Source organism: Salvelinus sp. IW2-2015, linkage group LG24 (assembly GCF_002910315.2).
Source record: "Salvelinus sp. IW2-2015 linkage group LG24, ASM291031v2, whole genome shotgun sequence".
Classification (NCBI taxonomy): Eukaryota; Metazoa; Chordata; class Actinopteri; order Salmoniformes; family Salmonidae; genus Salvelinus; species Salvelinus sp. IW2-2015.
Window position 1 is genome coordinate 5,929,044 of NC_036864.1, and position 13,329 is coordinate 5,942,372.

General features: G+C 40.9%; 1 protein-coding gene across 2 annotated transcripts in view; it reads right to left on the minus strand.

Moving 5' to 3' along the window:
• LOC111951259 (solute carrier organic anion transporter family member 1C1) overlaps positions 1-13,329 on the minus strand; it is a 71,537-nt gene that overhangs the window by 32,695 nt on the left and 25,513 nt on the right. For both annotated transcript variants that reach the window (XM_023969298.2, XM_023969297.2), the window contains exon 3: positions 2,052-2,193. In XM_023969298.2, coding sequence (XP_023825066.1) covers positions 2,052-2,193 — 142 coding nt within the window. The remainder of the gene's footprint in view (positions 1-2,051; positions 2,194-13,329) is intronic.

Sequence of the window (13,329 nt, forward strand, 5' to 3'; positions counted from 1 at the left end):
GAGCCCACAAGTTTGTTGTGGACAAGGTAGGGGGGTATACAGAAGATACCCTAAAGTCCACATAATGGCAAGAACAGTCAAATAAGCAAAGAGAAACGACAGTCCATCATTACTTTAAGACATGAAGGTCAGTCAAATGGAAAATTTCAAGAACTTTAAAGTTTCTTCAAGTGCAGTCGCAAAAACCATCAAGCACTATTGATGAAACTGGGTCTCATGAGGACCGCCACCAGGAATGGAAGACCCAGAGTTACCTCTGCTTGCCAGAGGATACATTCATTAGAGTCACCAGCCCCAGAAATTGAAGCCCAAATATATGCTCACAGAGTTCAAGTAAGAGACACATATCAACTGTTCAGAGGAGACTGTGTGAATCAGGCCTTCATGGTCGAATTTCTGCAAAGAAACCACTACCAAAGGACACCAATAAAAGAAGAGACTTGATGGGCCAAGAAACACGAGCAATGACATTCGACTGGTGGAAATTTTTGTTTGGTCTGATGAGTACAAATTTGAGATTTTTGGCTCCAAACCGCCGTGTCTTTGTGAGATGGGGTATCTCCCAACGTAAAAGCATGGAGTAGGAGGTGTTATGGTGTTTGCTGGTGACACTGTCTGTGATTTATTTGGAATTCAAGCATATGTACCAGCATGCTACCACAGCATTCTGCAACTGGTTGAGAGAATGCCAAGAGCGTGCAAAGCTGTCATCAAGGTAAAGGGTGGCTATTTTGAAGAATCTCACAAATAAAATATATTTTGATTTGTTTAACACTGTTTTGGTTACTGCATGATTCCATATGTGCTATTTCATTAGTTTGATGTCTTGCCCCCCCCCCCCACAAAAAAGGCTCTTGAGGTAGAGAGGTGTTTCTATATACTCCTAAAGCTTGGGCTGAAGGGAGACTCTATGAGGACACTGCAAAATGACTAATTATAACCTAAAACTGACCCCTTACCCTAACCTTAACCAAACCCATAGAGACGGAATCCGCAGTAGGGGGAAACAGCGCCACTCGCTGCTAGAAACATGAGCATTCACTGCACATGCGATAACATCTGCAAATCTGTGTACGRGACCAATACACTTTGATTTGATGTTTGAACTGGGCCATGACAGTTTCTCAAAGAAGGTGSAATGGTAAGTTTGATCAGATTTCTGTAGAGGTGTAGGCAGAATATGTTTCAGTGACTTGCATGCCGCCTACAGCGAGTGCCAAACACATTCAGCAAGATTGATTGTCTATTCAAACAATTTAAAAGTAAATGCTTCAGCCAACACCTCTAATCAAAAGACAAATTGTTGTTCAATATTTAGTTTATCAGTCCATCATTGTGTTTATATCTCCTGCCTTGGTATAGGCTCGGAGATTAAATAGGCTATGATGTCGCCCTCTTACCACACAGCAATACCTATAATGTCAAATATTTTAAGTAGGCTACCGGTCTATTTACTTCCGAGCACGCTTGGCTATTGAATGAGCGTTGGATAAATGGTAGCCMAWTATTTGTTCTGTAGCGGGAATAAACCAGTCATGTCAGAAAAGGAGAGACATGTCCTGCAACATGATTATGATTTAGGCCTATATAATAAAAGTAAAATAAATATATTAGGCMARATGCTGCTATGCGATCTTCTTAACAACATCTAATGCATCCATTTTATCATTAGGCAGACGTTRGATTTTTTAAATTAATTATTCTCGTGCATCAAACACCATCTCCCCCATAAGAACAATATTTGCTTGCAATACAATTGATCGACCACTAGAAGTTGTGCGTACGAATGGTCTGAGCTGTACACTTTCCCACAAGTTCAAAATTAATAAATACTAACCTTTGTGGGAAATCTGGTGCACACAAGGTTTATAGTTTTTTTTGTGCACACACACCTGATAAATGAGACTTCCTATAAGGCATTGGTGACCCATTCATTCACATCTCTTCTATTTCACAACAACATGGATAGAACGGAAGCCAAAAATAGCCCTGGGGATGAGGACGAGGTGAGGACTGGGGGATGGGGTACTGTGACGCAGACACTTACTTACCTATCTCAAAGCTCCCGTCGATGACGCCTGTTAGGTAACTGGGGATGTCAAAGCGCCTCTCCAGCTGGGTTATTGTGCTCTTCATGTAGCTGCCAGACAAGGCCTTGGCAAAGTAGGCAAACGACAGAGCCACAAGGAACATCTGAAGAGCATGAGGGGAGGAAGAAAGGAGAAAGGAAGGCGGRAGAAAGTGAGAGATCGAAAGAAAGGGGATGGGTTGAAAGAGATATTGGTTATTAATAATTAATACATATCGGATTGTACTTGTGTACAGATTTTCATTGTCATTTTCATTGTCAGAGAGAGGGAGAGTTACACCTGTGTTGCTCTAATGTACACCACAGCTCTACTTTCATTGGCTCATTAGCCTATTTTAGCTCCTGCTCTCACATTTCCTGTTTAATATTCAACTAGGCCTACATCATAGAAGCACAGAGGAGAGGAGGATAGAAGAGGGAAAGGAAAAGGGGGGATGGAGGATGAGAGGGAAGGCAGCGTGMATCTGTAACTACAGGGTATTGAGGAAGACCGGGACAAAGAGAGGATTAGGAGTCGACGTCAGACTTAAGATGGCTCCTTATGTGAGAGACCGGTGACTCAACCCTAGCAACTGATGAAGAAAGGATTGGTTTTGACTAGGAGAGGGAACTTATACATTATGGATTGGCCTTCTGTCTTAGAAAAAAAGGTGCTATCTAGAACCTAAAAAGMATCTTCGGATGTTTCCATAGAATAACCTTTTAAAGAACCCTTGTTGGTTCCAGGTAGAACCCAAAATGATTCTACCTGGAACCCAAAAGGCTTTTACCTGGAACCAAAAAGTGTTATCCTATGGGGACAGCTGAAGAACCCAGTGTGGGTCCCAGTCTGTTTCTGATGTCCTTATGGAACTGTCATGCCAAACATGTTTGGCAGTTAGTGACAAGGTGTTGGCAAGATAGCACAAACAGATCGGGGACTAGGCTAGGAAAGATGATCCATCCATTGCATCAGTCTTCCCGCTCTGGGCCACTCACGACTAGCAACGCGTCCCATCTCTCACAATGAGTAGGTTTGTCTTCTCACAGCGGCACATCCACATCCCCATGGGCTTTTCCACATCAAAGACTAGCCCAGGAAACTACACTGAACAAAAATATAAACGCAACATGTAAAGTGTTGATCCATTGTTTTATGAGCTGAAATAAAAGATCCCTGAAATTTTCCATATGCACAAAAAGCTTATTTTTCTCAAATTMTGTACACAAATTGTTCATATCCTTGTCAGTGAGCATTTCTCKTTTGCCAAGATAATGCATCCACCTGACAGGTATGGCATATCAAGAAGCTGATTAAACAGCATGATCATTACACAGGTGCACCTTGCGCTGGGGACAATAAAAGGCCACTCTAAAATGTGCAGTTTTGTCACACAACACAATGCCACAGATATCTCAAGTTTTGAGGGAGCGTGRAATCGGCATGCTGACTGCAGGAATGTCCACCAGAGCAGAGCTCTGTTGCCAGAGAATTTAATGTTCATTTCTCTATCATAAGCTGCCTCCAACATCGTTTTAGAGCATTTGGCAGTACATCCAACTGGCATCACAACCCCAGACTATTTGTATGGCGTTGTGTGGGGGAGTGGTTTTGGTGGCGGTGTAGGTATGGTATGGGCAGGAATCGGTTACGGACAACGAACAAAATTGCATTTAAATCGATGGCAATTTGAGTGCACAAAAATACCATGACGAGATCCTGAGGCCCATTATGAGGCCCATTTMRTTTTTAAAGGTATCTGTGACCAACACATYCATATCTGTATTCACATTTGTGTGAAATCCATAGATTAGGATCTAATTAATTGATTTAAATTGACTCTGATTTCCTCATATGAACTGTAACTCAGTAACATCTTTGAAATTGTTGCATGTTGCGTTTATATTTTTGTTCAGTATATTTTTTGAAAAGCACCACAACACTCTTCTAGTACACATTGAAATGAGCATGTCTTTGGCATTGTAATAACTGAAAACCCAAACATTATACAGACGTTCCTGTGGCACTGTGAAAGAAAGAAAGAGGCGGTGTCCGAATACTCGTACTCAAAATAGAAGGCATTTGGAGTACACATTAGACATGTGACATGTACATTTTTTTAAAGAATTGCTAGAAAATGAGCTTTAAAACTGCAAAATGTCTGCATCCCATGAAAGAAATTGTAGAATTGCAGGAAATAAGTTTTAAACCTGCAAAATATTCTCTTCGCCAACAAGAGGGGTGTGAACGGTTTGTGTCATGAACAGTGCTTGTGCCAATTGAAATAGGCGTGGCACGCACATGCAGGATGTTCCCCAATGCTGGAAGGGGGGTCTGAGTGAAAAACTTTGGGAACCACTGCATTAAATGACGTATTCTTAGTATGGGTGTGTCTAGTACGTTGATATTTGTTGCTTACTGTATACAGTTTTACTAAACAGTACATTCTAAATAGTATGATTAGTACACAGTATGTAGTTTTAGTAAGTGGTAAGAAAGACAGATTTTGAACACGACCAGAGAGTGAGAGACAGAGAGAGAGAAAGAGAGAGAGATAAAGCAAGAAAGAGAGAGAGACAGAGAGTTGAAGAGGAGACCGTTTGTGGATTAAATGTCTGGTTAAACAAGTGTTTAATGGAGTCCCTCAGCAGTGAGGTCCTCTGCATGCTCTGCATACAGGCTACAGCACACACCATCAATCCGTCCAGTCAGTCAAAACTATAAAACAAACAAAACATAGCAATCTGTTATGGTATCATTATTGTTAATTTGAGGCATTAAGAAATTAACTCATGAATGATAACACCCCAGAGAGTTTCTGTTAGTATGTATGGTCTACACTGGCAGCCAGCCAAAAATCCCTAGAAAGCACAAGCCCAATTACAGAGATAAACATCAATTCAGGCTTGCAAGCACAACTAGAAGACAAGTGATAATTCAGGGTCTAATTCATGGTCGGATGGGACATTATCTCTCCCAAGTACATTGTAATTCAAAATGGTCAGGTGGTTCCTAATGAACCTTCAAGACTGTTRGCTTGCAATAACGTATGCCTCATTAACAACCTCCCCCCTCTTTCTAACCATACTGCATAAAACATACTGTTTAGTACAAACGTATGCAGTAAGCAACAAATATCAACATACTTRTCATCCATACTGAGAAGGCGTCATCAAATGCGAAATCGCACTTGTTCCTCGCCATTCGTACATTTTTGTGGAGCACATCCCCTATTCTGACTATCAGCTGTTGTCGAACACATGTGGGTGTGAAAAGACGATTCTCTTCCTCAATAGTGTGCAGCGAATTCTACTCAATGAAAACCTGAAATAAGTATGCKATCCTGGCATTTAAAGTATACTCGATTTTCTAAATGTCACAAACGCAAAAAAAAGTATATATTTTTTTCATAGTCAAACAGCCTACTATTTAGGAAGCAAGTACGGGTATCCGGACATGGCCATTATCTCCCTCTGTCTGTGTTATCTCCCCCCTTTCTATCTCCCACCCTCCTCTCTCTTCATTTTCAGACAGTCAAATCCAGAGCAGCATAGACTGTTGGGCCCAGGTAGGAGAGAGGAAAGGTAGGAATAAGGGAAGATAGGAGGAAGGAGAGATATCTTCCCTAATTCCTTCCTTTCCTCTCTCCTGCCTGGGCTCAACAGTCAATTATCTCTCTAATTCCCTCAGGGTAGACAAAAGACACTTGAAGAATACAACCTTTTTGTTGGTCTAAAGCCAATCACGGCTTCAATTCTGTAATCTCTCTCACTCTCTCAGAGTTTGAAAATGGGTCAGAAAACCTTGGTCATGGTTCTCCCTGTGCCTTGTAGTCCTGATTGAGGGAACCAATCATTGAGCCCTTTTTTACATCAGCCAATGTCCCAAAGTGCTAATACAGAAACCCAGCCTAATACCCCAAACAGCAAGCAATGCAGATGTAGAAGCACGGTGGATAGGAAAAACTCTCAAGAAAGGCAGGAACCTAGGATGAAACCTAGAGAGGAACCAGGCTCCGAGGGGTGGCCAGTCTTCTTCAGGCTGGAGATTATAACAGTAGATGGCCAAGATGTTCAAACGTTCATAGATTACTTGAGATCCACTTCACGCATGTAACCTATACTTTCCTGCAAATAATTTAGTGCGGGCGAGCGGTTTGCTGATTTCAACATTGTGAACAGCGTGCCCCATGATGGCGGTAGYGTTATGGTATGGGCAGTCAGGCATAAGCTACAGTCAAACGAACATGCTGCGTTTATATTTTTGTTCAGTATACATGTTCATAGAGGAGAATCATTTTTCTGATAAAGGAAAATTGACTTTTTTACAAAATAGAGGCATACAAAGACAAAATAAATGTGGTACAGTGRGGAAATAATAACATGACTGAAGGAAATGCATGCACTACTCATGAAACATTTTTGAAACTTTGATTATTCAAAAACARAAAATACAGTCAAAAATATGATATTTTGGCCATATTGCCCTACTCTGAGCTKGATCACAGTTAGATCACATTACACATGCATGGAAGTAGCAACCTGACCAGCAGCCAAACCTTGCACGTGACCAGAGCCCTCTGGAGCCTAATTTCCCAGAATGTACCACTACGGCTTTAGGATTTCCTCTGCTGGTAACTCTATCGGAGGCTATTAGGATACAGAGAGCAGCAAGAGTAATCTCAGGTGCCTAAGGGTTTAGCGAAGATGTGCTAGGCTAACCGCTAACAGCTAACAAATCCTTCGGCTCTTCTATAATGACATGGCATTTCTAATGTTMAGTTATTCAGAGACAGACCCAGCAGCCTGGTAGGTAGAACACTTTGCATAAGCTTATCTAGTGGGAATACATAATTACACTGTCTCCTTGAATCAATATCCTGTATCAACAGAGCAAAGTAGAGTGACATGTAGGCCTAGAATATCTCTTACACTAATAGAAAACCAATAACTCATTGATCTGCATTTAATTGAAAGGAAAACACTGTCTGAGCCCAGCTCTGAATTTATGTCATCACATGTGTGTCAACATGTTTATGTCAAATCTCACTGGCAGCACTGTCATAACTAGCATAGTCACAGTTAATCAGCTTTAGTTAGTCATACCGTTTCAATGCAAGGCCATACAATAGATCCTTTCTCTACACCCGGACAAAGGGTCTATAGAGTGTTCGCAGTCACAATTAACCCATGATCAACCCAAAATGGCTTTTCTGCATGGTCATATTATGGCTATCTAGGTTACACATGAAGTAGCCATATCTATGACTAAAAAMAGAATACTTTTACAATCTGAGCTCTATTGTATCTCTTTTTTAGATCTTTGATTTCTAAAATGTCTTCTAGSCATAGATATGGCTACATGTGAATATTCAAACATAAGTTGATCTTAGCCATATTAGCCCCATAGCCTCATCTCATTGTGAATATGAAAGAGAAAAGGTAGCACTTTATCTTTATACCTGTTCACRGGACTTGCTACCTGTCCCAGACCTGCTGTTTTCAACTCTCTAGAGACAGCAGGAGCGGTAGAGATACTCAATGATCGGCTATGAAAAGCCAACTGACATTTACTCCTGAGGTGCTGACCTGTTGCACCCTCGACAACTACTGTGACTATTATTATTTGACCATGCTGGTCACCTATGAACATTTTAACATCTTGGCCATGTTCTGTTATAATCTCCACCCGGCACAGCCAGAAGAGGACTGGCCACCCCTCATATACTGGTTCCTCTCTAGGTTTCTTCCTAGGTTCTGGKCTTTCTAGAGAGTTTTTCCTAGCCACTGTGCTGCTACACCTGCATTGCTTGCTGTTTGGGGTTTTAGGCTGGGTTTCTGTACAGCATTTTGAGATATCAGCTGATGTAAGAAGTGCTTTATAAATCAATTTGATTTGATCTTAAAGAACAGAAATGACCAGGAAGCCCATTTACTAAGAAATAACATGGCAAAATGGTAATAAACGAATCATCTATTAATTACTTAGGCTATTTGTTTCTTTGGGATTCATTCAATCAAGCACCACTAGGCACCATTTGGTTACACCATTTGTGTACCAGAAAGTACCCATTCGAGTTACCACATACTTTCCTGTTAAATAGTCTACCAATACCAGTAGAAACAGTACGACGATGTGCTAACGAGTAGAATATTGTGATATGTATTTATCATGGCATTACAGTTCAAACAAAKACCATAGAACCCTGAGCCACACCGGCGGGCTAACTAACAATCCTGAGAAACTGACCTTTTCAACTTTGAACATACTTTAACAAACAGTCTTATTTTAAGAGGCTTAGACACCATTGTCTCATGTAGCTTTAATCCTGAAGAATAACAAGCTAATACTCTCTGATCTCTGAGGTGGACGCAAATCCTTTGTGTCAGGGGGAAGGATGTTTTTAGGCGATTAAAGGCCCACTCCTTGATTAAAAAAGCAGCTAAAAAGCAGCGGAGGGATGGGGCTTCAAAATAGGTTGAAGACTCAGTGTTCATTTTGTCAACTAAAATAGCGACTAAAATATTCATCAAACACCTATTTTACAGTGGCAGTTGACGAGACTATATCTGACTAAATAGAGCCAGAAAAACTAGAAGTAAACTAAAATGATTTTTCATTTCAGTTTCCTAAAACGAGACGAGAAAAAAATGATCTATGTGACTAACATCTGACTACTAAGTGTGGACTGGACAAGAGTTTTTGAAGAGATTGAGAGCTTTTCAATAATAATCATGATTATTAATATTAGCAACACAGATGTGCAGTTCTGTCAACCTCACTAGGGTAGGGAGCAGCATTCGGGAATTTTGGATGAAAAGCGTGCCCAAAATAAACTCCCTGCTACTCAGGCCCAGAAGCTAGGATATGCATATAATTGGTAGATTTGGATAGAAACCACTCTAAAGTTTCCAAAACGTTTAAAATAATGTCTGTGAGTATAACAGAACTGATATTGCAGGCGAAAACCTGAGGAAAATCCATCCAGGAAGTGCTTTTATTTTGAAATGGCTGTTTTTCCATTGAAAACCTATCCACCATACAAAGATTTATGACCCAGTTCACGATCCCTATGGCTTCCACTACATGTGGCCAGTCTTTAGGCATTGTTTCAGGCTTTTACTCTGAAAAATGAGGGAGAAACACCACTTTCAATGAGAGGAAAGTGGAAATTTCCAGACATGAGTCCTGCGTGTGACCGGGAGTGTGCCTTTCTTGTTTTTCCTTTTCTATTGACGAAGCTATTGTGCGGTTGAAATATGATCGATTATTTATGACAAAAACAACCTGAGGARTGATTATAAACATCGTTTGACATGTTTCTACGAACGTTTATGGTACTTTTTTGATTTTTCGTCTGTCTGTTGTGAACGCGCTTTGTTCCAATGCATTACTGAACAAAACGCACCAACAAAACTGAGGTTTTTGAATATAAAGAGGGACTTTATCGAACAAAACAAACATTTATTGTGTAACATGGAGTCTTGGGAGTGCAACCATATGAAGATCATCAAAGGTAAGTGATACATTTTATTGCTATTTCTGACTTTCGTGACTAATCTACTTGGCGGGTAACTGTATGTAATGTTTTGTGTGCTGAGCGCTGTCCTCAGATAATCGCATGGTTTGKTTTCGCCGTAAAGCCTTTTTGAAATCTGACACAGCGGTTGGATTAACAAGAAGTTTATCTTTAAGCTGAGGTATAACACTTGTATCTTTTATGTATGTTTATTATGAGAATTTCTGTTTTGAGTTTCACGATCTGCAATTTCACCGGATGTTGTTTGAGACAGTGGATAACTGAACAAAACGTGCTAACAAAACGGACGTTTTTTGGATATAAAGAGGGAATTTATCGAACAAAACAAACATTTATTGGGTAACTGGGAGTCTTGTGAGTGTAACCATATGAAGATCAAAGGTAAGTGATTAATTTTATCCCTATTTCTGACTTTTGTTACTCCTCTACTTGGCTGGTTACTGTTTGTAATGATTTGTCTGCTGGGCGCTGTTCTCAGATAATCGCATGGTTTGCTTTCGCCGTAAAATATTTTTGAAATCTGACACTGTGGTTGGATTAACAAGAAGTTCATCTTTAAACCGATGTATAACACTTGTATGTTTCATGAATTTTTATAATGAGCATTTCTGTTTTTGAATTTGGCGCTCTGCAATTTCACTGGATGTTGGCCAGGTGGGACGGTAGCGTCCCACACCCCCTAGAGAGGTTAAGCAGTGGGAAGGATGTGTCACACCCGGCAAACACAGCCGGTGAGCTTCTGGGGAGAAAGCGATGAGTGTGGGCAGAAAAGCAGACAGGCTCCGCTCCGTCTCCATTTATACATAATGCACAGGTGACTCTCTTGCTTCACTTGAGCTAACCAGTCACCACCAGCCTTCGATTTACCTACCGTTTGCCTTGTTAAGAAACACKCACTGCTTTACGAAATAAAAAACAATAGCAGCACTGAGTTTAATAGTAAAACAACAGTCTAGCTATGTTTTTCTCTCCCTTGAGTAGGCTATAGAAAGTAGGCTCTTTGAATCTGTAGTCTTTCACACTGCATTTCATATACAGGTTCTGTAGCCAAGTCTCCCTCTTTTCCTGAGAGAAAAGGCTTGATTCTAGACCTTAGGCTACCCTTCAAAGGACATGACCCATAATACCGCCGCTACGCTTTTTGGGCCACTACACTATATCTGACTGGGTAAATAACTTTATTTTGAGTTAATGTGGACCCAGTAGCTCAGACTTGAACACTTGGACCAGGACTCGAGCACTGGGACTCAGACTTCAGCCATAGGGACTTGTGACTCGGACTCGATCCGTAGCTTATSCCTACCCATACCATAACCCCACACCGCCACCATGGGGCACGTTGACATCAGAAAACCGCTCGCCCACACGCCATATAAGTGGTCTGTGGTTGTGAGGTCGGTTGGACATACTGCTAAATTCTCTAAAATGTSATTGGAGGCGGCTTATGGTAGAGAAATTAACATTCAATTCTCTGGTAAAAGCTCTGGTGGACATTCCTGCAGTCACCATGACAATTGCACGCTCACTCAAAACTTCAGACATCTGTTGCATTCTGTTGTGTGACAAAACTGCACATTTTAGAGTGGCCTTTTATTGTCCCCAGCACTAATATGAGTATAATATGTTAGTATTTGTTGACTACTGCATACATTCTTACTAAACAGTATGTTCTAAATTGTATGTAGTATGATAAGTACACAGTTTTAGTAAGTAATAGGCAAGACAGATTTCGTACACAGCTATGGACTGTCAGCCTTTGCATCCACTGTGTCTATGAATTTGAGGGTGGCTACAAAATTTCCCCAGGCCCATTCCCTCAGCTTGCCTATCAAAATGGCAGTTTATAATTTATTTGTATTTTTTAATTTAACTAGGTAAGTCAGTTAAGAATAAATTCTTATTTACAATGACGGCCTACCCCGGCCAAATCCGGACGACGCTGTGCCAATTGTGTGCCGTCCTATGGGACTCCCAATCACGGACGGATGTGATTCAACCTGGATTTGAACCAGGGCACTCGTTTAGTATTAGTGGATTGAATACATCCCTTTGCCCGAGTGGCGCAGTGGGTATATCAAAAGGAATTTAAAAGGGAGAAAGAGGTCCAGAAAGACCCATGTGACTTGTCCTGTAAGGATGTACGCTCAGAGTCGTGAAGCAAGTTCAGGGAGTGAATCAATTTAATGAATAAATGAACAAAACAAGAAACACAAACAGCGCACCGACATGAAACAGGAACAATGACGACTGGGGAAGAAACCAAAGGGAGTGACATATAACGGGCAGGTAATCAAGGAGGTGATGGAGTCCAGGTGAGTGTCATTATGCGCGTAACGCTGGTGACAGGTGTGCGCCATAACGAGCAGCCTGGTGACCTAGAGGCCGGAGTGGGAGCACACATGACAGTTCCTAATGTGCTCTGTTGAGAGAGCAACGTCAGTCACTTTTCATGTTTCAATATGGCAACAACGTTCGTTGGCAGGTATTGGATTGACTGACATACCTTCCAGAGTGCTTCAGGAGAAAACAACAGAAATCCATCACCTGAGAGTGTAGAACTGAACTAATATCCTTGGGATATTGACCACTATCATGGCTATCTCCGGATATATTTGTCCCCCGTCCATACAGTCAGCGGGGTTCTCCGTTCATTGTGGGAACAGGAAGAAAGAACTCCCTGGGAAACACAGAGGTGGAGGAGTATGTCTCATGATTAACACCATGGCGTGACTGTGGTAACGTACAGGAATTCCCCATCTGGAATACCTCATCATCAAATTCTGACCACATTAGCTCCCAAAATAATTTGGGGGGGATATATCCACTGCCTTGTATATTCCCCCTCAAACCTACACAGCGACGGCTTTCAAGGAACTACACTGAACTTCGTGCAAACTGGAAACTGCATATCCTGAGACATCACATGCTTGACCATTGTTACTCTCCCCTCCGGGATGGCTACAAGGCCTTTCCCCAACCCTGCCTTCTGCAAGGGAATGGAAACACTTCAGGAAGTGAAGCTGAGCAAAGAGATGTATTCAATCCACTAATACTAAACATGTGCTTGTATCATAGAAACATTTCTGTTTTTATTATTTTGATCTTGAACAACATTTATTAGAGGTATGAGTAGCGCCATCTTGAATTGCCATAGTAACGACTGACACSCATGCGTCATTGGTAGGAGTGAGAAAATTGGGAGTTTTGGCATGGAGACTGAAAGTGAATGCTGCTACTGGGTGGCGCCTCACTTCTACTGGACKTGAACGATTTCTCACAACTTTGACAGCTCTATATTAAAGGTAATATTAAGGTAAGAAAATAAATACAATTWGTTTTTATGTTGGTAATTATAATATGTCCATTTTAGAGTATTTTTTCAGATTGATAAAATGAGTCTGTGAAATTACATTTTGATAACAAGCCGAGTAGACAATCAGCCAAAACGAGTCAAGGTGGCTACTTGATTTAGCTCTTGTCTTTGGATGTAAATGTTTTCTTATTGATATCTGTACAAAATAAAATACTCATATTGACAATTTGAAGAGCATTTGTCATTAGCTAAAACGAACAAGCTAACGTTAGTGATTAGATATAAAAATAGCTAGCTAGCCAGGCAAAAGAGGAAGGCTGCTGCATGATTGCTATTTTACCAGTAAAATGTATGATTCCCATATAGCTAGCTAGCTACAATAATTATTAGCTAGCTAGCTAGCTAAC